Source organism: Hippoglossus stenolepis, chromosome 6, assembly GCF_022539355.2.
Source record: "Hippoglossus stenolepis isolate QCI-W04-F060 chromosome 6, HSTE1.2, whole genome shotgun sequence".
In the NCBI taxonomy this organism is placed as follows: domain Eukaryota; kingdom Metazoa; phylum Chordata; class Actinopteri; order Pleuronectiformes; family Pleuronectidae; genus Hippoglossus; species Hippoglossus stenolepis.
In genome coordinates this window covers 23640607-23666894 of record NC_061488.1, presented here as the reverse complement: position 1 = coordinate 23666894, position 26288 = coordinate 23640607, and the positions used below count along the sequence as shown (strand labels likewise).

General features: G+C 41.7%; 1 protein-coding gene across 8 annotated transcripts; it reads left to right on the top strand.

The window, feature by feature from the left end:
* The first annotated feature begins 1427 nt into the window (after nucleotides 1–1427).
* Nucleotides 1428–26288, top strand: usp19 (ubiquitin specific peptidase 19). Of its 8 annotated transcripts, none has more exons than XM_035158101.2 (26): nucleotides 1428–1759; nucleotides 2761–3149; nucleotides 9483–9611; nucleotides 10023–10159; nucleotides 10382–10957; nucleotides 12038–12416; nucleotides 12653–12809; nucleotides 12932–13003; nucleotides 13998–14113; nucleotides 15585–15808; nucleotides 15980–16172; nucleotides 16570–16703; nucleotides 16933–17091; nucleotides 17207–17317; nucleotides 17406–17516; nucleotides 17638–17739; nucleotides 17832–17972; nucleotides 18077–18195; nucleotides 18294–18437; nucleotides 19012–19403; nucleotides 19498–19608; nucleotides 19863–20079; nucleotides 20221–20373; nucleotides 20532–20698; nucleotides 20807–20982; nucleotides 25108–26288. In XM_035158101.2, exons 2-26 carry the CDS (start codon nucleotides 2924–2926, stop codon nucleotides 25246–25248), a joined length of 4587 nt encoding a protein of 1528 aa, XP_035013992.2. In that variant the 5' UTR covers nucleotides 1428–1759; nucleotides 2761–2923; the 3' UTR covers nucleotides 25249–26288. The 8 variants fall into 8 exon arrangements, with proteins under 8 accessions (XP_035013992.2, XP_035013990.2, XP_035013986.2 ...); XM_035158099.2 differs by having other exon boundaries at nucleotides 15579–15808; nucleotides 16933–17097; XM_035158095.2 differs by lacking the exon at nucleotides 25108–26288 and adding an exon at nucleotides 22444–24986 and having other exon boundaries at nucleotides 1428–1702; nucleotides 15579–15808; nucleotides 16933–17097.

Below are 26288 nucleotides of genomic sequence, written 5' to 3'. Positions count from 1 at the left end.
ATGGTTATACGATGTTCCGCTTCTATTTTTGTGTTCTGTAATGATTCTGTTGAGTGATCATAACGCTCTTTGAGGAACAGATCTCAAAAATGTCTACAATGTCTGATCCTTGTGAATGGTAGCATGAATAGCAGAATAACAGGGAGGCCTTTTATTTTAATTACCTAGTCTTGTAATATTCTTCCCCTTCTCCTGCATATTCACTGACAACTCCCCCCAATAACTGGATACATTTGTATTCCTGAAGTAAATTAGTAAACATGCAGGCGGCAAGGGATCAAGTTAGCTGAAATGTTATTCAAGATTCAAGATTCAAGATTCAAGAGTTTATTGTCATATGCACAACAATTACATTTAGCAGTCGCTGGCAATGAAATGCTTGGGTCACAGGCTCTCTTCTAGCAATGCTCAGAATATTACACAAGCAGAAAAATATTGAATAATATAAATATAGAATAGAATATAAAAAAATAAAATAAAATAGTGCAAATATGCTAAGGTGCAGAGTTAGTGGAATTATGGCAGATTGTAGGAGTTTAAAAGTCTTATGGCCTGGGGGATGAAACTGTCTCTAAGCCTGTAGGTGCGGGCCCGGATGCTGCAGTACCGTCGGCCAGATGGCAGCAGGCAGAACAGTTTATGGCTGGGGTGACAGGGGTCTTTAATGATCCGGTTGGCCTTCTTCCTACACAAGTCCTGGAACTAATTCCATTTTTCAAAAGTTGTTTTCAAGTAATCAATCCTGAGTGCCATGATTATTTCTCAGGATGCTCTTTGTGTCTACTCATGCTCACAGTCAATTTCATGTTAGTAAGGGGATGACACGCAGGGCCCAGGGTGTCATTTGGTACAAGGCTTCTGTAGTTGGAGTCTTCATGTATGGAAGCCCTGTCAGACCCTTCCTCAGGCCGTTTAAAACAATTCTGTGGGAATAGTACTTTCTTGATTCTTGTTGTTCTGGGTTTGTACCCTCATGGTTGAATGCACTTATTGTAAGTCGCTTTGAATAAAAGCGTCAGCTAAATGAAATGTAATGTAATGTAATGTAATAGATTTACCAAATTGACTTGATTCTGGGATGGTCTAAAATATGATTAAGATGGATGTCCTCAAAAAGACGTGGCCTCCTCAATAGGTAAATGCAGGAGCCACTTTGAGGCACTTATCATGAAGGTTTTTATCGCCATTGGCAAAAAATGCATTCAATCAAATAGCTGAATATGAAATAGAACAAAATGAACATGGAAGATTCAGGGACCCAGAGGATTGGACCTCCTCTTTGTTGCCTTCATGTTAGCAAACGAGATAATTATGAACTGAAGAAAGTGTGTGTGTGTGGGTGAGAGAGAGAGAGAGAGAGAGAGAGAGAGCGAGAGAGAGATGTGGGCGGGTTGAAGACGGAGCAACACATCACGTGAACGCGCAGGCCAGGAAGTAGTCTATGCGTGCACTCAGTCCAGGTTCGGCCGGACGGTGTTTTTGTTTAAAGTAGGTCTCTTCCTCTAAGGCCGGATGGCAGCTACACACTGAACTGTTTTCTGTCTGTTGCCATTCGTTTGAATTTCATCATGGAAGTAGTTTAAAGTTTCCAGAAATGGGTCCTGGATAAAGGAAGAATATTCCAGAAACGCCGTGGACTACGGGGTTTCGATTCCGGGGAAGGAGCGCAGCGGCCCGCGGCCGTGAAGGAGCTTAGCAACCGGTAGGATTTGCCGGCCATTGTGTGTCAGGAACGGATTTCTCACCGTACTGAAGCCCCGTAAGTCTCCGGCTTCGATGCCGGGATTGATTTGTGTGTTTTGTGTGTTAAAGATGAACCACATTAACCCGTTTCGTGTCAGCTAGCGTTAGCATGTATGTGGCTAATGACATTAGGTGCTTCGAAGACAGGAGGAGCGTTAGATTTTAAGACCCGTCCTGCTGGGACACAGATGAATGTAGTGGGCGAAATGATGAACTGAAGCCAGACTACAGACAGTCTGTAGTAATAACGTGGCTGGTTATTTCCAGTCAGCAACCACAATACATTTAGAATAAACACAGTGTGTTAGGTGATTTAAACTCTAATGTATCTCCCACCCACCGTATTGTCCCACACTTCCCGCTGTAGAACAGGCATATTAAATGAGTATTTGCTGATTCCAGTAAATGGGGTGACAACTTAATCATCGGTCATTCACCAAATCTTGATTTGCTCTATATACCAGCAAATATATGGTTCATATTGACAGACGCATGACAGCCGCCGACACGTGTGTCCTAAAATAAACGAACCTCTGCAGTCGGCGGGCTAACATGCCGCTACCATGCTAACATCTCCGGGGAGGGGACGCGACATTGTTAAGCGTGTTATAGCTACTTAAATAAACACTGTCCGTGGTTTAGTCACTCTCAGGCGCTGAATGCCAAATAAAATGGCTGATTTAGCTGTTGTCCTTTGTTTGTCATTTGGCAAGCTAGCAACTCGTAGTTGCTATGCTAAGGAAACGAGGCAAGGCTTCGCCTCCGTCTAGTTCGGCTAACATTATGTGCAACTTTATGCGTCTAGTTTCGTTTTCTATTATGATTTTGACTGTGGTTAGTTTGAGCAGTGAGTCGCCCTACTTTGATCCATGGCCATGCTTGCGTACCGTGTTTACATGCAACAGACCTAGCAGAGGCAAGTTGCAATGATCACCTGGGTAGTTCCACATTACAAACAAGGATACAGATCACCAGCAGTTTGTCCTCATGATTGTCTCTCTGTCTAAACTGCTGTAGGCCCCCACCCCCGTAGCCTTCCTGATTCTGTTCTGGGAGAGTTCAGACCAGTATCATCGCCAAGATAGCCGGGCCAGGCAGGAAGAGGCACACCTCAGATCCAGACCCCAGCAGCGATAGTGATTCCGGCGACGGGCGGCCTGCTAGTGCCAAGTGCCTGAAGATGGCCAGCAGCGGTGGGACCGGCATGGCTGGTTCCGAGACAGCGGGCCGTCGCGGTGGGGCTCAGCAGAGAGGAGGCAGCGGCCGGGACGGCTGCTCGGACCTGTCCTCTAGTACCAGTAAGAAAAAGCAGAAGGACAGAGCCAACCAGGAGAGCAGAGAGGCCAAGAGGGCAGCTGCAGCCGCTGCAGCAGTAGTAGATGGGGTCATTGCAGAAGTCAAGAAAGGTAGGTACAGCTAAACATATTGTGCACTGAATAAAATGTGTGTTATTGTTTGCAGATTATTTGTCAGGTTAACATTCTCTTCCTTTTTTTTTTTTTTACTGAAGTTGAGCAGTGTTTCCCATTAATGATCAAGACTCTGAAGCCATATTCTTATTTGTCCCACCACAGTTTTGTAATGAGCCAAAAATGTATTTCACACTTCTTATAACATACGAGATCTCTATTAGGGGTGCATGATATATCGAAAATCAATCATCGTGTATCAATGCGCGCGATATACATATAGCAAAAACTGCAATAAATGATGTTCCATGTGCCATCCATTCACACTCTGCATGTCAATATTTTTGGATCAGATGGAGCCCTGCTGCCATAGATGATAAATAGAAGACATTCAGACCATTTACAGGTTTTTCCGTCAATGAATCATTGTTGGAACAAGAGAATATGAAAAGAATGGCGATAGAACAGAGAATTATGAGGCGGCTCCTTCAAATCTCGTGCCGCCTCAGACTCTGGAGACTAGTGATCACATTTGTCCTGGATCAGATTCATCACTATGTGCGGTTGATTATATAAAAGAAATGTGTAGCTTATTTATGATCATAGAACCTGAGGGAAAAGTAACAGACACACACAGACTCCACTGCTCTCTCTCTCTGTGTGTGTTTGTGTCTTTCTCTCTCTCAGCTGACATCTCTGACTCGTTACAGTTTAAATGATGATTTGTTTGAAATGGTGCCACAAAACTGTGAAAAAATAAGCTTTCACGGTCCAAACATGTATGAAAGACGTGGAGCTGTGCATGGCTCTCTGGTGTCTGCCCCCGGACTTGGTGGCGCTGCTGCCAGGCTGTCCAGGGTCTCTGCGTCCGTAGCCAGGAACTGTTTATATATATTTATGGCAAGTCATATCATCATTGCGATATTAATCAACGTTATCGCACATCGGATATTTCCCTAATATCGTGCAGCCCTAATCTCTAACTAATTGTTTTGCTCTGTTGCTGCATTGAATAGCTGTGTGCAGCATGTTACAGTCCATGCAGACAGTCAGACCTCATAGTTTCCACTGCAGTTGTGTGCATGCATACAAGTGGCATGCAATACAGCTCTTTCTCTCATGTGAGAACTTGTTTTTCAGTCTTTAGTCCTTGTACCTTTCACTCAGAAGCTGTTGCGTGTGAGAGCTATGCTTGTGTCCACCCCCACAACAGCCATAGATTGAATACATTTTGTATGGTAATACTATGAACTGTCATGAGCAGTTTGTGTGAAAGTGACAGCAGGAAAGTGTATTGCATTGCCCATGTGCATGTGTGTTCTTGTATGCATGCATGATACAAAATGGTGAAAATCTCCACATTATGTTTTTATGAGTGCAGCCTTCTTTTGCTGGTAACACACAAATTTGCAGGTCAGGCAATTCACATCCAGTTGCTAGTGTTGTGTTGACATTGGAAAAGGGATGCTGATTGACAAAGAAAACATGGATGTAAACAAAGCAGGGTTAAAAAAACATTACTTTTGTAAAAAAGTTTACAAAAATGTTTGAGGAAAATAAATGGTAACAATATGTTTGTTTGGCCTCAAGAATACATGCAATTTGTTTTGGTGAGATACACTGAATATATATGGAACTTTTGTTTGTTTATTGGAAAACTCCATAGATCGCCTTTTAAACAACATTTGGTTTTGAACAGCAGCTGCTATTACTAGTGAGCTGCTTGTAGAATAAGTAGACGTACTGCTCTAATATTCCAAGCCCTGTCTGTCTAATTATAGGTTTGTGTGGGTAGGTTTGTCATAAACTATTCCACTGATGACACATCTAATTGCCGTTTGAGATGTCGAGTCTGACAGATGTCAAATGTTGTCTACTCAACAGAAAACCATTTAGCAACTACTCTGATAATTGCATTGTTTAGATGATGTCACCTCAAATGTTACCTTCCTCCAGCTTCTTTTTGTTCTAATTTTCTGCTTTGATGAAAAAAGTTTAGATAACTAAAACGAGAGCCCAAATGCTAACCATCATTATCAAAAAACAAAACAAGAAAAGCTGGATAGAGAAGGCTGTTATGGGTGTGTTCGAGTTACAAAGTGCAAACCAAAATTCTGTTGTCTTTCTGATGGCCCATATTTATAATATAAATTATACACGCTGATCTGTAAATGTTTTACATAATGCCTTAAAACATTTAATACAGCGCTGGAAGAATTTAAAACCAATGCAAGATTATCAGTTTCTCTGTTTTTAATATATATAGGTATCTGTTCAAATACAATGAACATTTTTGTTCTATTTTCTCAACGACTGACAACATTTCCCCCAAATTCCAATTTCAGCAGACACTGTAATAAAACTGCTGCCACAGATAGAATTGCAGATTATAGACAAATATGGCGTGGTCCTAATTATTTTAGGAGCTGTATCTCTCACTTTTCTCTTTTTTTTTTTTCCATTTTACATGTGTGATTCGTTGCCAGTCACACTGCTCCCTGAAAGCTTTTTCATATGAGCTGACCACTTTGTACATACTGTACTACTCGGTTATTGTGGGATGTGTTTGTACGATCCAATTTTTTTTTCTTCTCTTTGGACTTAAAATGTGCATGTGTGGATGTAGAGTACAGCATTCCTTTCTCACTGTTATCTGCTCTTAAATTGCTCGTGGCTGAATATGCACGTTATCGTAGGAGGAGGAGAGTAGTCATTCATTGATGGACTTTTTTTTTCTTGTTTGAAAGCACCCCCACGCTGGCAAATAGCATGGACAGATCAGTGTTTCTTGGCTCTAACATCGACCACTAGTGGTAGAACTCAGTAAACCCTGCTCTGTGTTTAAAGATGAAGCGAGAAATTTTAATTATATTCAATGACCTCAAGAGTATTTATTATGGGTTTTAAAGGGTTGTGCATAATCCTTACAGTGTCCATCTTTGGATCTACTCTAGTAGCAAAATCTGCTGACTTCCCTGTAGGTTTTCAAATGAAAAACAACCTTACTAGCTCACCTTAATTTGTCTTGCTCAAACATCATTACAGTAATGAGATAGAAATATAAATGACTCAAACTTATAACTGAGTTTCTTCATGTGATTGATATTCCCGACACACTGGTTCATCCCTGGAGGCAGAAGTGCTGATGCACGACATATCACATTTCCCATAAGTCCTTGACCAAAGAGGTTTGTTAACAACACCATCTCATACAAGTCTAAATTGAGTGCCTGCCAATACAGTGCACCTGTAAGGTGTGTTAAAAGCAGACTTAAATTGGGGGCACTCTGTGTGGAATAAAGTGAGTAATTTGCCACTTGTGTGTTGTTTATGTAACAGTTTGTGTTTGTGTGACTACATGGAAGCAAACATTTTTCTTTGACTGGTGTTTTGTAGCATATTTAGATCAAAAGGTAAAATTGAGCTTTAATAATAGATTTTAATGTTGATGACACTATAATGCTGACACAGCACGTGATGATTAGCCAGGAGCATCTCCAGTGTGGATACTTGACACCTGATTATCTGGCAGATCCTTCATCCTGCTGGATTTTGTGTTTTTTGAACAGCATCATAGACTAGATCACGATTACATGAGGAGACTGGGCTTTGTTTTGATTATTCTGTAATATGTGTCGCTATACGCCTTGCTTTATTGGCACTTAACTGTGTTGTGGGCTGTCCTTTATAGAGTGAATTCTGTTTTGGTGTTGGTATGGTTCCCCATGAGGTAGCTGCATTTGTGTTGCAGGTTGTCTGCTCTGTGCTGTTGTGCTATAAATCTAGTTTCAGGCCCTGATCTGGGAAACGTGTGTTTTGCATGGTCATGAGAACACCCCCTTTAAACCAATACTCGTATGTTTTTACTTTACCCTCAGAATTCTGATCTAGTATTAAACAAAGCACTCTGGTGGTTATTCCTACAGGTATGAGAAAGGTTTAAGGGATTACACGTAAGTACAGTGTACTTGTTTTATACTTATTGAGATTTGAAATATCTCACAACCGTAAACGTTCCTATGCACTTACGTGAGTTTGAAATGTAATCGATGAGGCTGGATAAAGACAGACACTTTGCAGGCTCCCTAAGAGTTAAAAGGCTGTGGCCCTGATTCTAAAGAGGTCGTACATTCATTCAGCAGAATACCAGTCATTTGACAAAACACCTGCCCATGCCACAACAGTTCCAGATTGACATTTCTCCTCCCACAGATATCTATTTAAAACTGTATGAAACAGCACATGAAACTTTGAATTAAAGTAAATCAATGGGTAATTTCTAAATGCAGAGCTATTCAATTGTTAAATATGGTTTTTTTTAAAGGATTAGTTGACTAATTTAAACATAGTTATGTATGTTTTGTGACTGGTGTTATTTGAACAATAATTACCTCCGCCAAAGAGGTTATGTTTTCACCCCTTTGTTGGTTGGTTACTTTGTTTGTTGGAACCAAGATTACACCATTAACTACTGCACCATTAAAACGTGGTGGGAGGATGCAGTATGGGTCAGGGAACAACCCCTTACATTCTGGTGTGGATCTAGATCAGGGGCTGGATTCAGGTTCATGAACATTGTGAGATAGACCATTGCTCAACATTTTCCTTTTATTTCTCAGAATAATTTATAGATTTTGATGGGGACAGAAATCTGGCATGTTTAGGGCACTGAAATTTGGTAAAGATCCCAAACAATAATCAGATCCAGATCTATTGAATCTTAATGTGGTTTCATTAGGGGTTTGTTGGACTTTGGCAGAAGTATTAATTCTACTGAGGGCCATTCGAGTTATGTTAAGTAAGTGTTGAACATTTCTTTTTCTTTTTTATTTAATATACTGTATTTTCTTTTTAATTAATTTCTAGTGGTTATGATTATTTTGTAACTTCAGTTGCAGATAGAACTGGTGAATGTGTGAATTTTTCTTCCGTAATGTGAACCTGTGCCAGCAGCTCAAAGTATTTTATTGTGTTAATAATGTTCACATCATGAATGTTTGTCATACTGAGTTGTAGTAAGTTATGAGAGTACACTGTGGTGTTACTCCCCTGGGAATACAACAGTTACCATCTGGAAGGGATTGGGTGTTGCTTGACCTTTCTGGAGTTATTAAGTCAGTGAGAGAGAAGGGCGAGAGAGGGAGCGAAGGAGTGAGGGTGGGAAAGTTGAGGCTCTTCTAGTTGTTCATGAAGACCAAATCGAAACAAGAGTGTGTGCAGGCTTCATACGAGCCGATTTTCGCCAGCAGGCCACCTATTGCTGTCGCTCTGTATTTTTTTTTTATTTGTCGGGTGGTTTTATTTTATTTAAAGTTGTTGCCGCGACTTTTGAGGTCACTATGAAAAATGGTACGTTTGTTTTGTTATTCTTCTCAATTGCTGCTTTTGATTGAACCTTAAACTGTGTGTATGTCTTGGTGACATGTTTTCTGAAATAAGCCAAACATTTGCCCCATGCCAAAGTTTGAGAGGCAAAGATAATTTTAGTCCGGTCTGTGATTGCTGAGATCACCGTACTGTTTGCTTCAGTCTGTCCCTGTGTGCTCCCGGCTGACCCACTTGAGCATATGAGTGCAGTGGTATGGCCTGAATGTGTGTGCGTTTCAGTGTGTGTTGTAATTTCTAAGTGTAGAAGTTTATGTTCACCATTGGCCTTACTCAAAAGCATTTTTTTGCCTTTTTTTTTTTCTTATTCTCATTTCATAGAGTCCATGTGCTTCTGGCATTAAAATGATTTTGTAACCAGATTGTATCTAGATATAATTTAAACCTGGTCACCTTTACACCAGATGATAATTTGTGTTTCCAGTGTCCTCATTGTGATCACAAAGCTATCTGAAGATGAAGCTGTGTTATTGTGTTTGCTTGCTTTTCGATTGGTTTCATCTTCACTCCATCCATATATGTCGTGCGCAACCTAAGGATTGTGGAGAGGATTCATACATGTTTCGTCTTTGGTTTGGAACAGTCGTGTGCAATCATTTTCGCTCATGTAATTGTTCTATATGGTCTGGTCATACATTTATTCTTGTATTCATTGTGGGCAAAATGCATCACTGACTACCTCTGTAGGTGGTTTTGCTGATGGGATCACAATCAGTCCTTGATGCATCTTTGGTGCATTTATTCCACTTCTCCATTTACAATCTGATCCAAAACACATTTTAATGTCGGGTGTAATTTTTGGGGAATATTTTCCAGATGGGATTCTTCTGTCCTCAAAATGTTTCTACAGTGTCATATTTATAATGAACATGGTGCATTTCGTTTTCTCAGATTCGTTCTCTGCTTTCACATTAGTGTGATTGTGTCCTCCTTTGTGTTTTTCAGATGTGTTTGTGGACTGGAAGCAGAATGTTAATGAAGTTACTGTCAGGCTGCGCTGTGGGGAGGGGGTGCAGAGGGTAGAGGACATCAACACCACTTTCACCGATACACACTGCCACGTGTGCTTCCCTGGTAAGTCATAGTAAAGCCTGTAACTAAAACAGCAATTGGAGCGAAGTTAAGAGAAGTAGGTTCAATATTATTAAGATGAAATCACAAAAGAAGAATTGGCAGTTGATGTTAAGGCTTTATTGGACTTTTAATATGTATTGAGAGATCAGATCCTCAGCTATTTTCCTTAATACATTTAGCCTCTCTCATGAATATTTCATCAGTCATTAATACGATGACATTGTGGATGAGACTGTCTTAAAGTATTTACACACATGTGTTGCATCAGTTCTAAATTGGTTAACTCCCTATGCTTTACCTTAAACAAGTGTGTTAAAATCTGTCTGGCATAACCCTTTTTTATCATTTATGTTGAGTTTCTGGGACCAGTCCAGCTCTAATAACATCTGAATGCATGATTTTGTCATCAAGATGGACGACAGTGGAGTTGCCAGTTGCAGGAGGAAATTGAGGCCTCGTGTAGCAGAGTCCAGTACAAGGAGAAGGGAGGTTTCCTGCATGTCATCATGCACAAGAAGATTCCCTTTCACATCTGGCCATCGCTTAAGGTGACTCCCATAAGATTGAATAATTTCTTTGTCATTGCTGTTTGTCCTGACATGAGATCATTTGTGTCCTTTTTTTTGTATAGTATTTTATAATTTCATGTTAATGTCATTTTAGTACTGACACATTAATATTCACAACTAAAGGGGGCATTCACACTGTAAACAGGATCTTCAGCTCAATGTGCCTTTGGTGAAATGAGGTTTTGCTTCTTTCTGCTTTAGTCAAACAAGAAGGAGAAGGAGGCAGCACCTACCGAGACCAAAAATGACAAGGAGCTGGAGATAATGCCTGTCGCCTTGGAGTCATCAGAGACACACAAACTGTCCTCCCTGCAGCCACAACTTCATCCCTTACCTCCCTCCTTGCCTGCACACAGCGAATCAAGACTTGGCGGTGGAAAAACTGAGCGGGGTGTCAAGCGCTGCATGAAAAACAAACCAGCGTGTGACAAGGCCACTGTGGACACTGTAGGGGTGAAATGTGAAGCCGGAGATGGCTCAGCCACCACCAACAAGCCTGTGACCATCACGAGAGGTGAGCAGCAGCCTCAGGAACCCAGTGCCAAGCGCACCATTGTACACCAACCCAAGACCACTAACGAGGCCACAGCATCTGCTGACAATGGCGCACAATCCATCAAGTCTGATGGTAAAGCTTCACACACACACCTGCCCGCTGGTCGGAGCCCACAGACACAACGCAGGGATGTAGATAACAGAGCAGAGAGACTCGGGGATGGTCAGGAGCAGAAAGCTGGAGCTGCTGTCGCGGCTCCCAGCCATACCAACAACACTCAGGTGAGAAAGCTTCCACTATATTGCATTCGTGTAAGATGTTAAAATGTATTATTATTATTTTTTGTAGTCAAAATATGATTAAAGGGATAGTTCACCGAACAATTAAAATTCACTCACCACTATGCCGATGGAAGGCTGGGTGAAGTGTTTGAGTCAACACTTTGGGATTCTCCGGGGTAAACAGTGTTGCATCTGAAGTGACCCCTTCTTCAGACGTAATAAAACAAGAGAAAAAAACCCACAACATGCCTCCATACTGCTCGTGTGGTTTCATCCAAGTGTCCGCAAGCCCCGACATTCATATTCGACTTGAAACGGCGTCCTTTACACTAGGGCTGCACAATACTAGAAAAACATGCGATATGCGATAACGTTGTTTAATATCGCAATGACGATATGACTTGCGATAAATAAACATAAACATTCCCTGGCTACGGACGCAGAGACCAAAGACAGCTCCACAGCCGGGTGAAGGTGCACAGCCTGGCTGCAGCGCCTCCAAGTCCGGGGCAGACACCAGGGAGCCATGCACAGCTCCACTATGTCCACCTATAGTGTTAATTTGGGGTCTGTTCATACATGTTTGGACCGTGAAAAGTTAGCGGCTCTGTCAGTAGTTTACTGCTCCTCTCGGTGTCTATCATTCGCACTGTGCGCCGCGCCAACCGTGTCAAGCCAAACCCACCATCTCCTCTGGCTCTACATACATTTACCAAGTTTACAAAGTCTGTTGTTTTTACCCAGTCTAAGTTTGCGCGTGTGTGTGCGCGAGAAAGGAAAGTATCGATCATTATGTGACGATCAGTGTTAATATTGTGGCCACTTTTAAGATAAGTCAGGTCTCATGGAAGAATTATCTGGTACACTCTACATGCTGTGGTCTGAGCTAGAATCATGTCATCTACTTACTTTACTTCAATGAGGGGGGAGAAGGGGAGTTGTTGAAACCCTGCCAGAGTTCACCTTTGAATCCACTGCTCTCAGATATCCAACTAATCTCCAGTACCTCTAAGGCCCGAGGGAGGGAATATTCCTCTCTGGACGATAAAAACTAAATTTCTTTCCTTGTTTTTTGTTCAGGTGGAGGAGAAACGAAACCAGTCGTCAGACAGGTCTGGAGCAACAGCACATGGCCATGAAAACCAACCAGCAGCTCCTGTCAGCACCAGTGACTGTCTAAAACCTGACTGCTTCAACAATGAAGTGGAACCAGAGGAAAAGCCAGAGAAAAGTCCTGTTGAGCAGGAATCGGAGCAGGAATCGGAGAAGGAATCGGAGCAGGAAACTCCGATCCGCCTGCAGCTCGGATCAAGAGAGACGGAACCCGTACCAACTGTTGACATGGCTGCCAAACGAGACCAGTCACCCGGTGATGCCCAGAGGCAGGGCAGCTGTGACGGAGAGGAGAAGAGGGACCAGTCGAAGGAGGAGCCCTCGCTGGAAATTAAGCAACAGGAAGGTGTGTTGAGAAGGTTGTGATGTAGAAAGCCTTGGGGTTGGATTGTAAGTTTTTGTGTTGAAATTGTTGTGATCTTATACCGTGTTTGTCTGTGTCTGTAACTACCTTTAAATAGCTTTCAGTGGTTGGTAGAACAGCAAAATTCTTCCAAACATATGACCCTGATTTTAATCCAAGAAGGATCATCTTTACCAAAAATTATAATCCAGACACATTTTTTGTCTTTTGTTTTCCAGCCCCAGAGCCAATGGTTAACCTCCAATTGGTGAAGAGTGATTCGTATGAGAAGGGCACTGATCTGATGGTGGTTAATGTCTACATGAAGGGAATCTGCAGGGAAACAGCCAAGGTCATCTTCAGGGAACAGGACTTCACCCTCATCTTCCAGACATGGTAGTAAATGTGTTTACACATTAATAATCCACTTATTGTCCCTTTTTTTTGTGTGCACGTTTTCATGTCATAAAACAACAACCAGTGACTAACAGATGTTCTTCTCTGTCGTCCTCTTTCAGTGATGCTAATTTTCTGCGGCTTAATTCCGACTGTGGAGCCAACACAGTTTTCAAGTGGCAAGTCAAACTCAGGTAAGAGTTGCAGTGACTGTAGCCGACATGTGGTTGTTTTGAAAATGATTTTCAAACTTAGTATTTAATTGAGCAGTGAGGAGAGATGTTTTCAGTTTAGTTGTGTGAACTGTAGATTTAAAGAAAATGGAACGCCAAAACTCTAACACACAAAATATATAATTGACTGACCTAGGATCACAGTTCACTATGTACCAATCTGTTCCTTTTATTGCAAACTTGACTCGGATGTGAGTTGACTGAGACATTAATCGTGTTTCTTGTGGAAACTTGTGAAAGTCATCAGGACCTTGATTTAGGGTCCAGCATGTAGTATTTAATGGAATATATTGACAGCAATGGTAAAAACAATAATTATGTTTTCATTACTGTACAATCACCTTAAACTAAGAATCAGTGTATTTTTTACCTTCGAATGTATAGAGGTGTGGACATTTCTTGATTCTTAGATGCATCGTGATGCGGACATGGACGACTCTGCATCGATTAATAACTAAATACATGTGATGGTCAGTTTTTGTGTGAAAAGGGACATTCATTATTTTAGCAGTGTTCCACCCCTGAATAATTATGACCACCACTGCATCAGGATCAGGACAAACACACATTAAAGGTCAGGTCGCCCTGTACCGTGTTTCTGTCGGAGTCAGCTTGATGCAGTAAAGGCTATAATCAGAGTTTGTCCCTTTAACTCTTAGGTGCAGCACACACGCCTAAACTGAATGAATGAATGTCAAATCATTGTGAAAAGCACTGACCACTGTTGTAGTCTGTTTCTTTTTTTTGATTTATTAAAAAAATAATTTTGTAAATTACAGCACAATGGTAACAGTCTATAATACTTTTTAAAGCACTTTCTAAATAAAAAAGGAGTTCATATTTATCTGACTGATTTTATTAACTGATGAAAAAGCAGCCATGTGCAGTAATGTAGAAAATTGTGCATGTGATACATTGAAATGCATCGAGATTTTTCTCCATCCACATGCTTCAGGAACCTAATCCAGCCTGAGCAGTGCAGCTACTCGTTCACCCCGTCCCGGCTGGACATCACTCTGAAGAAGAGACACAGCCAGCGCTGGGGGGGTCTGGAGGCCCCTGCTCCACAAGGTCTGATGCCAGGCTTCTATTTGTCAACACTGTACAGTTTTTCATTTTTTATGTGTGGTGAAATAATACACTCTTGCAACAACATTCTTGAGCGGCTTTCAGACATGAATTGAACTCCTAAGATCCTCCGTATATTTTCTCTGCAGAGAATCTTCCACTGCGATGTACATGTGTGAAAGGCAAATTCTCTGTACTTAACCCGCAGGTCATTCTCCGGAAAATGGCTTCGGTCAATCTCAAACATGAAAATGAAAGCATGAAATATGAAAAGCAACATACACTACCTTACCTACACAACTTTAAAATCATAATTTTAAAGCTAAAACATTTGCTTCAGTCAGTATCTCAATGTCAAAGAGCCACTGTGGACTTATTTCTCCTCACATAGACAGGTGACCTCTATGCCTGACTGTCTGAACCAGAGGTTGTTCGGGTGCCATGGTATATGTTCTCCTTGTGTGTATTTGTTTACTTTGTGTGTGCGTTTCAGTGGCTCTCAGTGACAGGAATTTGAACTCTGTAACTTAGCCAGTAAGTAGATATGGGTGCCATTCTGTTCTGCTAAACTTAAGTTGGTTGCAGACGCAGACCCCAAGATTACTTGAGAGCTTAGATGGGGTTCTAAATGGGATTTGATGAAGATATTTCTTCTTTTGACAGTTTGTTAGCGGTTCATAATGCAACATTATTCAGATGAGCTAAACTTTCAAAAACATAAAAACGTGCACAAGAAAATCTTATAATTCAAAATACAGAGAGAATTCCAGTGATAAAAAGATATTGAATGTATATTTACTTGAACATTTAGTACCAAATTACATTTCTAATCAGGGAACCTTCAAGGTAATTATTTGCAAGTAACTGATCTACTAAGTGCCAGTTAAGCCAATCGTTACACAAGTGTCTTTCAGGCAGATGCAGTTTTCATTTTCCCCTCCAGCGTCCATGTACTTTAAATAGCACATTTACTTTCTCTCATTGCAGCACCCATGGGTGTTTTTGTCTTAAAATGAGGAGTGGTCAAGTACATTGTTGACGCACTGTAATCTTCGGACAGATAAAAGGGATTGTGCTTCCCACCAACACAGACCTGGTCTGAAGTCAGTGGCATAGTATTTCACTCTTATTTTAAGGTACATTGTCAGGACACTGATACGTGTACAAAGACACACAGATTCCTGCTTGGACACAAAGGGATACGGTTTCCTCTGCAGAGAAGAATTCATTTATTTCCTGTGAAATCAGCCTCTCTAATATCAATCTGCCAAGTGCACCTGGCTGTTAAAGGAAACGGGTGATGTTACACTAATCAGCTTATTGGTTAGCAAACATTTTGTCTGTTGTTAACCTAGCAAAGTGGATTATGGAAACGACCTCAATGCACTTGCACTATGAGCGTAGATTGTTAAAATTTCCCTGTTGGTATTCTTCTCCTAACTACAAGCTCCATTCTCCTTTGTTGAAGGTGCAGTGGGTGGCGCCAAAGTTGCTGTGCCCTCCAGCCCGGCCTGCATGGACAAAAGCCAGCCAGGCAGCAGCCAGCACAGCCTCCCAACCAAGGAGGAGCCGCCGAGGGTCGGGGAGGAGAAACCCAAGGCCTCGTCCAGAATGGAGGATGGTGGTCTGGATACCGTGGCTCCTCGCACAGTCTCGGAGCATGTTGCTATTACCAAGCCAGAGCCCACGGTTACTACGGTGAGTCACAATATAAATAATCGCCCCAACCAAACGGGTAATGAAGATGACGAAATGTGGCAAAGGAAAACACTACAGATTTTCCCAACTTTTTTTGGTCTTGTTAGTATGGTTACTTGTTATCATTATCTAATTGGAAGAATGGGTGTGTCTTTATATTTCCTGTCTCAGCCCAAGCCTACCTGCATGGTGCAGCCTATGACACATGCACCTCCTGCTAGCAATGAGCGGCATGAGGAAGAGGAGGAGAAGAAGGTGTGCCTGCCTGGTTTTACAGGACTGGTCAACCTTGGCAACACCTGCTTCATGAACAGTGTTATCCAATCCCTGTCCAACACCAGAGAACTCAGGGATTACTTCCATGGTAACTGCTCTATTTGACTATGACCCGAAAAAGGTTATTATTGGTAATTCTTTTGCCATTCTGTAATAAGTCAATCTCCTGTTGACCAAACACAATATTTATTGTATCTGCCAAAAAGACACGCTTTTATTTTATCAGGAATTTAACATTTGATATTGTTGTGCCACATTGATTCTGTCAGTTACTTATACTTTTATTTACAAAAATCAGCAACAGTTTCTGCAATTTAAGCATTTAAAGCATTGAGATAAAAGCTTAAAAATCGTAATATATTTCCACATGAAGTAATTTGAAATGTTACTATGATGATAGTGCGTCACTGTTCATCAGTGTCTATGGCCCTTGGGTTGCTGTCTGGTTCTGTTGGGTTATGCCTGCGTTTTCTGTGCCCCTGCAGATCGAGCATTTGAGGCAGAAATCAACTGCAGTAATCCGCTGGGAACAGGAGGCAGGCTAGCCATTGGCTTTGCAGTGCTGCTCAGGGCCCTTTGGAAAGGAACACACCATGCCTTCCAACCCTCAAAGCTCAAGGTACACAAGGACCACCTTGAGGCTTAGTATATATGAAATACATTTAAAATATATCTCCTTTTCTGACTAAGAACTGATTGACTTCAAAGAGTTACAACACATCTGATTTTGACTGCATGGATCACATTTTCAACATTTACTTTTCCCTCACAGGAAACATTCATTCCGAACATAGCAAGCCAGTTTGATCAGTGTTTTCATTTCCCCTTTCATTTCTCGGTGTTTGCAGGCGATTGTTGCCAGCAAAGCCAGTCAGTTTACGGGTTACGCCCAGCACGATGCTCAGGAGTTCATGGCTTTCTTGCTGGATGGGCTCCACGAGGACTTGAACCGCATCCAGAATAAGCCATATACAGAGACGGTCGACTCTGACGGACGTCTGGACGAAGTACGTGTAGGTTCTCACCTGCATTCTCAAATGCAATATTGTTGTTGATAAATGTGTTCATGTCAGTTATATTTTACACAATCATTTACTCAAGGTATTTTGTGTATTGGTGCAGGTGGTGGCAGAAGAGGCATGGCAGAGGCACAAGATGAGGAACGACTCCTTTATAGTTGATCTTTTCCAAGGCCAGTTCAAATCCAAGCTGGTTTGCCCCACATGCTCCAAGGTAAAACATTGCCACACAATGCTCTTGATTTAGTTTTTGCCTTGTTACGATGACTAACCTGACTGCCCTTTACATTTCTCTTGTTTAGGTGTCAATCACCTTTGACCCCTTCCTCTACCTCCCAGTCCCATTGCCGCAGAAACAAAAGGTGCTGTCCGTTTTCTACTTTGCTAAGGAACCACATAAAAAACCTATCAAGGTAAGATAAAAATAACTTTTTTCTAGTCTTTGCTTAAGAATATAATTTAAAAAGGAAAACATCAACAAATCTTACGTGTGATGCAGGTTTTTAATTAACTTTTTTGTATATGTGTGTGTAGTTTTTGGTTAGTGTGAGCAAGGAGAACTCCAGCACTTTTGAAGTCCTGGAATCCATTTCCAGGAGCGTGAGGGTCAAACCAGAGAACCTGAGATTGGCAGAGGTGAGATATTTAACTATATTAATTTTAGTGGATTAACCTCGCCGACAGAAATGTTCATGATTGGACTGAAAATTGGACCCCACTCCTCTCAGGTTGGGAAGAACCGCTTCCACCGCATGTTCCTGCCGTCCCATTCCCTGGACACGGTGTCCTCTTCTGACATGCTGTTCTGCTTTGAGGTGCTATCCAAAGAGCTGGCCAAAGAGAGAGTGGTTTTGCTCAGAGTACAACAGGTAATAAGAAAACACATTGTCACTGTACCTTCAACAGCACATTAAAATACATCAGAGCTTGCCGATATTGAAAGGGCTTTCATTTCCCTCTGTTTGCCCTGCAGAAACTCCAGGTCCCTAATATCCCCATCTCAAAGTGTGCTGCCTGCCTGAAGCCTCCAGTGTCTGAGGAGGACAAACTGAAGCGGTGCACTCGCTGCTATCGTGTGGGCTACTGCAATCAGTGAGTCCTCCCTGAAAATGTCACCTCTGGCTTGCTCAAGATATACACCACAAGGAATATATCACTTTGTTTTAAATTAAATCCATTCCTCCTCCCAGAGTATGTCAGAGGAACCACTGGCCCAATCACAAGGGTCTCTGTCGACCCAACACGGAGCATGTGGGCCTGCCCTTCCTGGCCAGCGTGCCAGAGTCTCGACTGTCCTATGCCCGCCTCACTCAGCTTCTAGAGGGCTACTCCAGGTACGTGGTCTAAATTACGGTTCGCTGTGCTTACCATCATATAAAATGTAAAATGGCACATATGTAGTTGTTAGGAGGGCTTGGTAAGATATTTGCTATGACTTAACCTTTATACAGCCCATTTTAGTCATGAGCTTTATTGCATAAATGTTATGGTAGTTGTCTGAAATTGTTATATAAGCAATTTTACAAGTTTCTAGACCTACAAATATTTCTTTAATGTTTTCTGTTAGACACAAGTCTGAGTAGGCTGTCAGCTCATGGTGTAATGCTGGTCTTGTTTGCCTTTTTAAAAGCACCTTAATAACTAAACTGTCAGTAATCATCTCTTAAGTACAAGATATTTGTGGAATAAACACTTAAACTCCTGCCAGTTTTACTTTGTGACTACATTTCTCTCATGTCAGATTAGTATGTAAAACAAATTTCCCCTCAAAAGATGTACAGAAATAAACCTTGTAACCAGACATGCACACTACAAAACTGCAGATATACAGAATGTGCAAGTCCCAGCTCAATGTATGTTATTCAATTACTGCATTACCGTGTTGTGGTTGTGTTTCTCTCTGGGCAGATTTTCCGTCAACGTGTTTCAGCCTCCTTTCCAGTCAGGCAGGACATCCCCTGAGTCATCCCAGTGCAGAGCAGACCTCCCCCCAATGCCAGCGGCCTCATCTGATGGTGTTGGGTCTGGGGATGAAGCCATGGGTGGGAGCAGTCCTGTAGGAGCAGGTGACGTGGAGCTGGAGAGCCCCTCTCTGCTGCCTGAATCCCAGGCAGAGTTCGGCCTTGCCTCAGCCCCCCACTCTGTGGAGGCAGAGTCCCTCTCGTCCTCCCAGACCTCTCTCTCCACCACGCGAACCTCAGATTCAGGATTCTCTGAGCCAGTCACTACAACTTCCTGCTGCTCTCTGGACCCTCATGCTGAAAAAGAGACGTCGTGTGAGAAGGCCGTGCGGCCAGAAGGTGAGAATTCAACATACAGATACTCCAGTGTTATTGTGTTATTCAGTTTTTTTTTTTTGCATCAGCTTAAAGCTTTTCTTCTCACTTTTTGCAGCTGCAGTAACGGGGTACCAGCAACCAAGTGAGACAGCATCAGGTCATGCCAGTCAGTTCTACATCTCTCTGCTGGACTCTAACAACAAAGAACAGAGGCTGGATGAGAAAGGTACAAACACAATCCTCTTCAGTAATTTCTATATTAGTGAATTTTCCAAAATTGCATGTTGACCTGTAATGCTCACGTGTCATGTCTAGACAGTCAGAGAGGTGTTGATTTACTGTTGTGAGGCTCAAGATGCAGCAGGGAGCTTTTCATATCCCCATCTTTGCGTGGGATATGAGCTGTTTTTGCTGCGTCGACTCCTGCTCCTAGAAATGAAACCCAACACAACAGCATTATTTTCTCCTCCCCCTCTGCAGAGGACTTGCTCGCTGACCTCCCTGAAGACGTGACCTTGGAGCTGGTATGGAAAAACAACGAACGCCTGAAGGAGTACGTGCTGGTGAGCTCTAAGGAGCTGGACTACGAGGAGGATCCCGGCTCTCTGAGTGAGACAGCGAGAGCTGGACACTTCACCCTGGAGCAGTGCCTTAACCTCTTTACCAAGCCTGAGGTGCTGGCACCAGAGGAGGCATGGTAGGGGTCTTTATTTGTTTTAAAATAATTTTTTTTTTAAATATTCTTTCTCTGTCAGTCTGTTATCCATCTTGTTTCCTACTGTCTAAGGTCACATTGTTGTAGTTGCATATTTAAACTATTAAAAACTGTGTTTTTAAGGTACTGTCCAAAATGCCAGCAGCACCGTGAGGCCTCCAAACAGCTGCTGCTGTGGCGTCTGCCCAACGTTCTGATCATCCAGCTCAAACGCTTCTCCTTCAGGAGCTTCATCTGGAGGGATAAGATCAATGACATGGTGGACTTCCCCGTCAGGTATACACACACTAAAAAATTTACTGGACACATCAACCACTTACTCATTGAAATTTTTCTAAACAAAATCATCTCAATTGAGTTGATTTTGATGTAAAAACCTGTAAATACCTGCTGAACTTTAATCATTGTGTTCACATGTTGTTCTTGTCCTGTAGGAATCTGGACCTGAGTAAGTTCTGTATAGGGCAGAAGGATGAGATGCAACAACCTCCTATCTATGACTTATATGCAGTCATCAACCACTACGGTGGAATGATAGGTGGCCACTACACAGCCTACGCTCGCCTGCCAAGCGACAAGAACAGCCAGCGCAGTGATGTTGGTGAGTGGGCAGTCAATTAAGTTTAACCCCTTATTTATTCATTTGATGCAAGCGTTCCATCATCCTTCCTCTTTCACTTATTCTTCTCTACCCATCCTTTTCCCAAAGGCTGGCGTCTGTTCGATGACAGCACTGTGACAATGGTGGAGGAGAGTCAGGTGGTGACACGCTACGCCTACGTCCTGTTCTACCGGCGACGCAACTCCCCTGTGGAGAGGCCACCACGCTTCCACCGGCCCGTTGGAGCCGAGTCGCCCTCCGCTGCAGGAGCTACTGCCAGCCAGGTGAGGGCGCCACATTGGCAAGAGACTGAGGGCCTGTGTCTGTCAAAGGGTTTTACAGATTAATTTCTGCAGCCAAGATTTAGATTCTATTCAAAGGTGTAATGTCCTTTATTAAACTTAAAGAAAGAAGTTGATTCTGGTAATTTTTTATTACAGCATCACACACACACACACACACACACACACACACACACACACACACACACACACACACACACACACACACACGCACAGTGACGTTCAAAAGACTTAAACACCCTATAATACATCTTGTATTTGACAAAACATTCCTGCTGATCAAAACTCAATTGAACAGATTGATAAGAGCAACGCTATCTCTTTGAGACTGTTGTGTGATGTGGTGCAGTGTAGTCTAGGGTTGAATAAAAGGTGTAAAATGGGCTGAAGTGTTTTTTAAAAATATCCTTACTTCAGCATCACAGTCAATGCAGTAAATTCACCTAAAACAGGACAATGTGTTTGCTGACTCCTATAATATACATCCTATATTATCGATGGTGTCACATGATTGTTCTACATAAAGTGGAATTTAGATTGTTTCAAATGATTTTAGACAGTTTACCAGGCTTTGAGATTTCGAACAAGATGAAGAATATATTTGAATACAACAGAAACGTGTTCAAATCCACATTTTAATGGAACTAATTCAAATTGTCAAATGTGTCTCCTGCTGTTCAGGCATTAACAGTATTTGGCAGGTTGTAACAGAGAAGCCAGTGAGTTGTGAACCAATGCCTCTTTCTAATTGGTCTTGACAAGCATCCCCACCCCATCCCAGTGGGTTCATAATGAAGAGATCCATCACTCGGATTGTCTGTTAATCTCAGCTCAGTAGAGCTCAGTTGTCAGGCAGCATTAGCATCATGTGACGTCTTGCTTTTCAGTGGTGTGTACTGACGAAACTGCTTTTACTGTTGATGTCCACACTTTCTTCTCTCTACACAAATGGAAGAACTGCTGCGTTAGTTTTTATTGCATAGGTTGTTTGGTTCCACCTGGTGATCCTGTGGGATAAAAGAGAAGAATGGTTGTTGAAACACAAAGTTCTTCATACAGCTCAGCCAATAATAATTCAAACGTTGTTTATTTTGTATATCCAGGTTGTAGGGATTGTGTCAACAGTCAACAATAAACCATACAAAAATTTTCTCACGCACCATGTTGCTTTGTGTACTGGACTTTGAGAGCACAGTTGAGATTGTATGGTACTTTGGATTACTCAAATGTGTTTTTCTTGAAAATTATCTTTCTCTTAAAATCATGTGACTTTCCTCCACCTGATTTCTGGTGGATCAACTCAGAAGCCATGTCAGATTCCTGTAATCGACACATTTGATTGGAGACTGTGATAGATCAGCTGATCGTTTCTTATTATAATCATAGTATGTGTTAGACCACAACTTATTCCCAGAAGCTGACACCGGTTTCCGCCAATCGCAGGCCTCTCTGATATGGCGGGAACTGGAGCAGGAAGAGGAGGGGCTTGACGAAGGCCCTCGCAGACTGTTCCGCTCTGCGCTGTGGAGGCCGCAAAGTCAGAGGAACAGGGAGGAGGAAGACAAAGATAGAACAGAGGAGCCGGTACGACGGCACCGTGGGCAGAGGATGTCGGAGTTTCCCGACGATGACTGTGTGCGATATTTTGTTCTGGGCACGCTGACTGCAGTGCTGGCTCTGTTAGTCAATCTGCTCTACCCTCTTCTTTACAAAGCCAACTGAACCAGATGTGAATGTGAGGTTAGATGTAAACTGAAAAGGAGGAAGTTAAAGCCAACAGCAAGTAAAGTGGTTCTTCAATCTATCCAATACTGCAACTCAACCCTTTAAAAAACGTTGCCACTACTTCACACATTAAAAGACATTGAGGACCTGTGTAGAGTATAGTCTGAAGAAACTCCTGTAGTTAAAGCTGCAGTAGTGTTATTTTGTCAGCGCATCTGGTACATTGATAGTAAACTACTGTGCCTCCATGCGCACATCACATTTTCAACAATAGTTAATAAACAATCTGCTCATCTAAAACCTTTATAAAGGAACTTTATTTTGAATCTGTTCTTAATTAACTTGGGGAAAAAATAGAAAAAACTGAATAAGATGCGGTTGAAAGCTCAGGAAAATGTTACTAAGTAGGTAATTTAAGTTTTGATTCTTATTGTTTGTAGTTGCTAAGCTCTGTAATTGTATAGTTATGTGTAAAATTAGCTGAGCGTTATCACATAAAAATTTCCTGTGCAATAGTAAAGTTGCTCTTGAAAGCGACACATGCAGCCACTATTAAAGGCATTTTGTTTGTATTGCACAACACTGCAGAGGATTGTGGGTGATTGTGAGACGGAAAAATGGATTATGTCAGAATTATCGTCTGTCTTTTTAAAGATGCTGTATCATGAAGCAAAGTGTACCTTTCTAAATTATTTGTGTGACAAATTGTCCCAATTTTTCAAGTTTATTTTTCAGCCTAAAATTAGTTGTTAATGTCCAGACATGTTATGAATAACCCGTTTCACCAATTTCTAATGTTTGACTTAGATTGCTCTGTGTTTTTTGTTTTTTATTGAAAAAACTGTTACAATCTGTTCTTAGTGGCTTTTATTTCGCTATTTCAAGCAATAGGTAGGTGAGGATTTTAAAGTTCTCGTGATGAATGTGGTTTACATGACGATGCAGTTTGTTCACAGCCAAGAAACGAGGAGCTACCGTCCACTTCTGAATGTAACCTTTTTACTATATGTTGCTTTGTTTTGAGTGGGAAGCTTCATAGGTTTTGATTATAGACATAGTTATACCTGTCACTTAAGCTGCTTTCAGACATGCACTGAACTGAATGATTTTGTGACATTCTCCAGAATGTATGTGAGAATGCAAATTTCCGAGTGAGAGGCGCCGGACTTTCTCCAGAGTTTTTCCTGCCAGCCCCTAATAAAGACTCAGGATTCACCACGAGTGAGTGGGTGTGTTGATGATGTTTCCAACATGCGACAGACAGACCAATGAATAAAAACAAATATCTCAGGGTGGAAAATAGGTGACATACACATAGAAAGGTTCGGGTTTTTGGTGATAAGAGCCGGAGCACTCACCTAAATGCTCCGGAGACAACTGTCTTTAAACGCGTCTTAGCAGAGAATCTCCTGCTGTATTGTTAACGTGTGAAATACAAACTGGAGAAAGTCCAGACCCAATTATACGGAGTTCATGTCTGAAAACGGCTTTACAAACTATGTTAGTACTGTCTTTTTGAAATACTGTGTGATTGTTAACGGCTTTTGTTTTAATTTGCAAACCCCAAAAGATGTTCCTTATTTACAACATACGGCAGCCTAAGATTGTACAGGGATTTTTTTCATAATGTTTTACACTTGCTTAAACTCCAAACTGTCCATGATTGATGTCTTTTCTCTGCAGTCATTGCGAGTGAGTATTTAGGTCTCAGGGAAATCTCAGCTCACTTTTGGTATCTACACCTTGTAGAGCTACCTGTGTTTGCCTTAAATGCTCAGCATAGCACCGTCTGACTTTGTATACTTGACTTGGATATATGCAAGACTGAGGTCCATCTTAGGCATGTGCTTAATATACACTACTGTGGTGATAAACCTGAACGTATGAGTTATCCCAGTATGAAACAGAGAAGAACAGATCTACTAGTCATCCTAGATTTTAGGAGCTTCTAGAACATGTCTTTTTGTTTGTGATTTCAATGGACCTGTCTAAAGGATAAAACTACGTATTTATATTCATATAGTCTGCTGTATGATGTTAATGCAACGAAAAATTTATTTTATGAGGAAATAATCTTGATCTGTCTATAATATACTTTTAAATGGATAAGTTGTTGATAAAATCATTGCGAGTACTGTATTTAAAAGAAAATTGTAACCCACCTAATTTCCCTGCAATAATGTATCTGATACCTCATCTAAATGCTGCTTTCGAATACATAAAGCATTGTGCTCCTTTTGGAAATAAAATCTCCATCTATTTATAGTCTTCATGTACATTATTTCAGTCCTGTTAACGCCCTCAGTGTTTTCTCCTCCCAGATAAAAGCTCTCGGAACACTAAACCAGCTTGATTTATTGTTAACACTGGTTTATTTTATAGGCTTCTGGTCAGTCACTGTTTGGGACTGACCTGGATCCCGAAGGACCCCCCATGCTGAACCCAGATGTTCCCTCTGACCTCTTCGGCCACTCCGGAGAGTGTACGGCGCCATCCTACAGCAACATGGAGGAGGTGGACTAGTCGAGATATGGACGGATGGAACGTGCAGATAAGGGCTGGTGATCCAGGGAGGTGGAAACTGCTCCTCAGCTGCAGACACATCAGTGCTCATTTCTTGACACAGGCGTCTGAAGCGGCCGTAACAATGAAGGTGAAGATCTAGAGGTGACCTTCGAGGACTTGGCGGCTTGTTAAAGAACTTCAAATACACACATAGATGTGTACTCAGCACTAACTAGACACATCATTGATATAATCACATTAATATAGTTGCACATTGATAAAGACTTAACAAGCTGTGTATGTATTTCTATTAATTCAGTGCATATAGTGACTCACAGACGGAAGCTAACGTGTATAATCTCAGCTCCTGTAAGCTGCTGCTACAGGAGCTGATCCTCAACCACCTAACAGAGTTGAGTGGAGCCTGCCAGACTTCCACGCATCAGCGCACCTTGTGGTCTGGTTCCAAGCTGAAAACACTGCTAACTTTTACCAGACCATTTCATCCCCGACTACAGCTGTGGTCGATCTGTAGACTATATATGGGGAGTTTTGAGTGAAGATTGTTGTATTGTGTGTAAATCTTTATTTGTTTGTGGCAGATATTCATTAATTTGGATTAGGTTTGTTTCAACTGATGTAAAGAAATGAAATGTGAGATAAGTGATGACCTGCTAATTTTTTTTTCCTTTTTTAAATCCAGAAGGCACTCAATGTTTGATTTGTAAACTTTATTTGGCTTCTGTTGCTTTGGCATGTTCTTATTTTCTTTTTTGGTACTTGTTTGGATATTCGAATCCTGTGGATGCAACTGTCAAAGGCTTCAGTGTAAACTGAAAAGTGCATGACTGCATGTTCATTCAGACTGTAACCCGAGCCCCTGTTAAGTATCCCCTCCGTCGGAAACGTTGCTAAATTTCATTATTTCTGTTTTGCGTGAGTCGTCGAGTCTCACCCCTCCCCTCCTTTCTAATGGTATAATATTAAGTGGGGATCATTAAGAATGCTGCTGTGGATACATATGAATGGTTAATATAAATAAAACAATTTTGATTATG